This window comes from Aethalodelphis obliquidens, unplaced genomic scaffold, assembly GCF_003676395.1.
Source record: "Aethalodelphis obliquidens isolate GAN/ISIS:26980383/991018 unplaced genomic scaffold, ASM367639v1 scaffold68, whole genome shotgun sequence".
Taxonomy (NCBI): Eukaryota; Metazoa; Chordata; class Mammalia; order Artiodactyla; family Delphinidae; genus Aethalodelphis; species Aethalodelphis obliquidens.
Genome location: NW_020838012.1, coordinates 7,553,411 through 7,556,012, shown reverse-complemented (window position 1 = coordinate 7,556,012; position 2,602 = coordinate 7,553,411). Strand labels below are relative to the sequence as shown.

General features: G+C 39.5%; 1 protein-coding gene across 1 annotated transcript; it reads left to right on the top strand.

Annotated features, from left to right (window-relative positions):
* The first annotated feature begins 869 nt into the window (after nt 1–869).
* LOC113611131 (ribulose-phosphate 3-epimerase) lies at nt 870–1,995 on the top strand. Its single transcript, XM_027089748.1, has one exon. It carries the CDS (start codon nt 892–894, stop codon nt 1,576–1,578), a length of 687 nt encoding a protein of 228 aa, XP_026945549.1. The 5' UTR covers nt 870–891; the 3' UTR covers nt 1,579–1,995.
* The last annotated feature ends 607 nt before the right edge of the window (nt 1,996–2,602 follow it).

The window sequence follows — 2,602 nt, the reverse complement described above, 5'->3', positions numbered from 1 at the left end:
AAATTTCTTTCAATTTTATTTATAAATATGAAATCAAATAATCCTAAATCCAAGTTAATTCAAGTTTTTAAGTCTCCTGCACGTGGGCCTATTAACTATACCTTTTCTAAAAGTTGCTTTATTTTATGAAACACATTAGCACAGCACACTAGAATCAATGTATTAAATATGGGACAATTGTTTTCCTTATATAAATGTGCTGCCTAAATTGTGATGTCTTGAAGCATTATACGTTTTTACATGAAGTCCAAAATGAAAATCTTATTTTATGGAGATAGAGATTGATAGTTTTTGTACATGAAATCAAAGCATCTTAGAGACAGAGCAAATCTTTTCACCCTCGTTCTCTGTTGCCTGTTAAACACATGTAAACACATTACCAGCAGCAGCAGTAATAGCAGTAGCCATGCCTCGAGGCAGAAATCCTTCTTACAATATTTCTTCCAGGTTTCATATACCCTTTGATCAGAAGTTTCCAAGATAAAGTTTATATTACGTCCACTCTCTTGCTATGCATGTCTAATTGTTGAAAAGTTCTGAAGCCAAATTTTGCCTTCCTATAATTTTCCTCCTTACCATTGGGTATGACACAATAAATATGCACCTAGAGCCACATGTTCAATTATTTGAAGATATCTCACATTTTCCCTTAAGTCCTTTCTTCAGGCAGAACATTCCCATTATCTCAAATATTTCTTACACTAAAGAGTTTGCAGATGTGCACTGACTTGTGAATTTGCTTTTCTCCTCTACTGAGTCATTTGCTGATTGTGGACAGGAGCAGGGTCATTTTTATATTTCTATTTCCAATTACAGCATAATGTCTAGAACAGATTAGACAATTAAAAACTTACATCCACTCCGGGTAACTTGCTTTAGAGAACTAGCACCATGGCGTCTGGCTGCAAGATTGGCCCGTCCATCCTCAACAGCGACCTGGCCAGTTTAGGGGCGGAGTGCCTTCGGATGCTGGACTCTGGGGCCGATTATCTGCACCTGGATGTAATGGACGGGCATTTTGTTCCCAACATCACCTTTGGTCACCCTGTGGTAGAAAGCCTCCGAAAGCAGCTAGGCCAGGACCCTTTCTTTGACATGCACATGATGGTGTCCAGACCGGAACAGTGGGTAAAACCAATGGCTGTGGCAGGAGCCAATCAATATACTTTTCATCTCGAGGCTACTGAGAACCCGGGGGCTTTGATCAAAGACATTCGAGAGAATGGAATGAAGGTTGGCCTTGCTATCAAACCAGGAACTACAGTTGAGTATTTGGCACCGTGGGCTAATCAGATAGATATGGCCTTGGTTATGACAGTGGAACCTGGGTTTGGAGGGCAGAAATTCATGGAAGATATGATGCCAAAGGTTCACTGGTTGAGGACCCAGTTCCCGTCTTTGGACATTGAGGTTGATGGTGGAGTAGGTCCTGACACCATCCATAAATGCGCAGAGGCAGGAGCTAACATGATTGTGTCTGGCAGTGCCATTATGAGGAGTGAAGACCCCAGATCTGTGATCAACCTGTTAAGAAATGTTTGCTCAGAAGCTGCTCAGAAACGTTCTCTCGATCGATGAAACCACAAGGAGTCCAGGGTTTCTGCTTATGAGATCTCCTTTTTTATTGGAAAACAAGAATATTGACTACCAAATCATACCACAGTTGAGGCAGTGCTGCTTTTCCGAGCAGTTATTCGTTCCAGTGACTAAAATCCATTTTGCAGAATGTTCCAAGAGGTTAGAAATTGGTGTGTATTATGTTTTCAGTGATGGAATTTAAAGATTAGTGTGGTAAAATACCATTTTTACTGGGAGACTTGATTTTTATAAAGAGTAAAAATACGGCTGTATCAAGGTTATGAACAGAAATGTGTCTTAATGCCTAAGGAAGGCATATTAGCTACTATGAAAAAGAATTTTTTTTTCTGTATTTCTAAAAAGAGTTTTCTTTGCTTCTTGGCTTTTCTGAAAGCAAAGGAAGTCCTGTTTTTCCGGTTTCGTCTCATTCTTGATTTGTGTATTTGCGTGATAACTAAGTTTGGATGTGGCTGGAATGGATGGCTCTTCTAGCTTCGAAAACATGTATTTTTTACTTTGCACCTTATATTTGATACATAAAAAAACCCGAGTGTATTATGAAGTCCAGGGATTTTCAGGTGGTCTGTTGTAAAACGCAAGCACAAGTTTTATCAGGGTGTTTTCTTTGTTAATTTTGCTATAGCGGCAGGTTATTCAGTGGTTCTTCCCCCACCCCCTACCCACCCTCCACCAACCCCATTTCCCCTTTTTCTTAATCACACCCGCTGTTCTGAAGGCCATAAAATGTTTTCCTAGCTCTATGCTAAAAGGAAAGGAAGGCCTCTATTTGGAAGTAATATTAAGTTGAATCCTGACTCTCTTCCCCTTTCTATTTGTTCGACCTTAGCAGACCAATCCAGCCAACCTCTTTGAGCTGATTATTAACTGATTTATACATTGAATGTAATCATAACAGTGGGGGGGTTGTGTTTAGGATTAAGAGATACTATTAATTATATACGTAAAGCTTCCACTACTATTCCTAGAATTGTAGGGTAGTAGAATTTGAGGATGCTCAATACAA

Bases quoted from the DNA above. Each gene is read 5' to 3' on its own strand.
- LOC113611131 (XM_027089748.1), top strand. From the start codon at position 892: ATGGCGTCTGGCTGCAAGATTGGCCCGTCCATCCTCAACAGCGACCTG.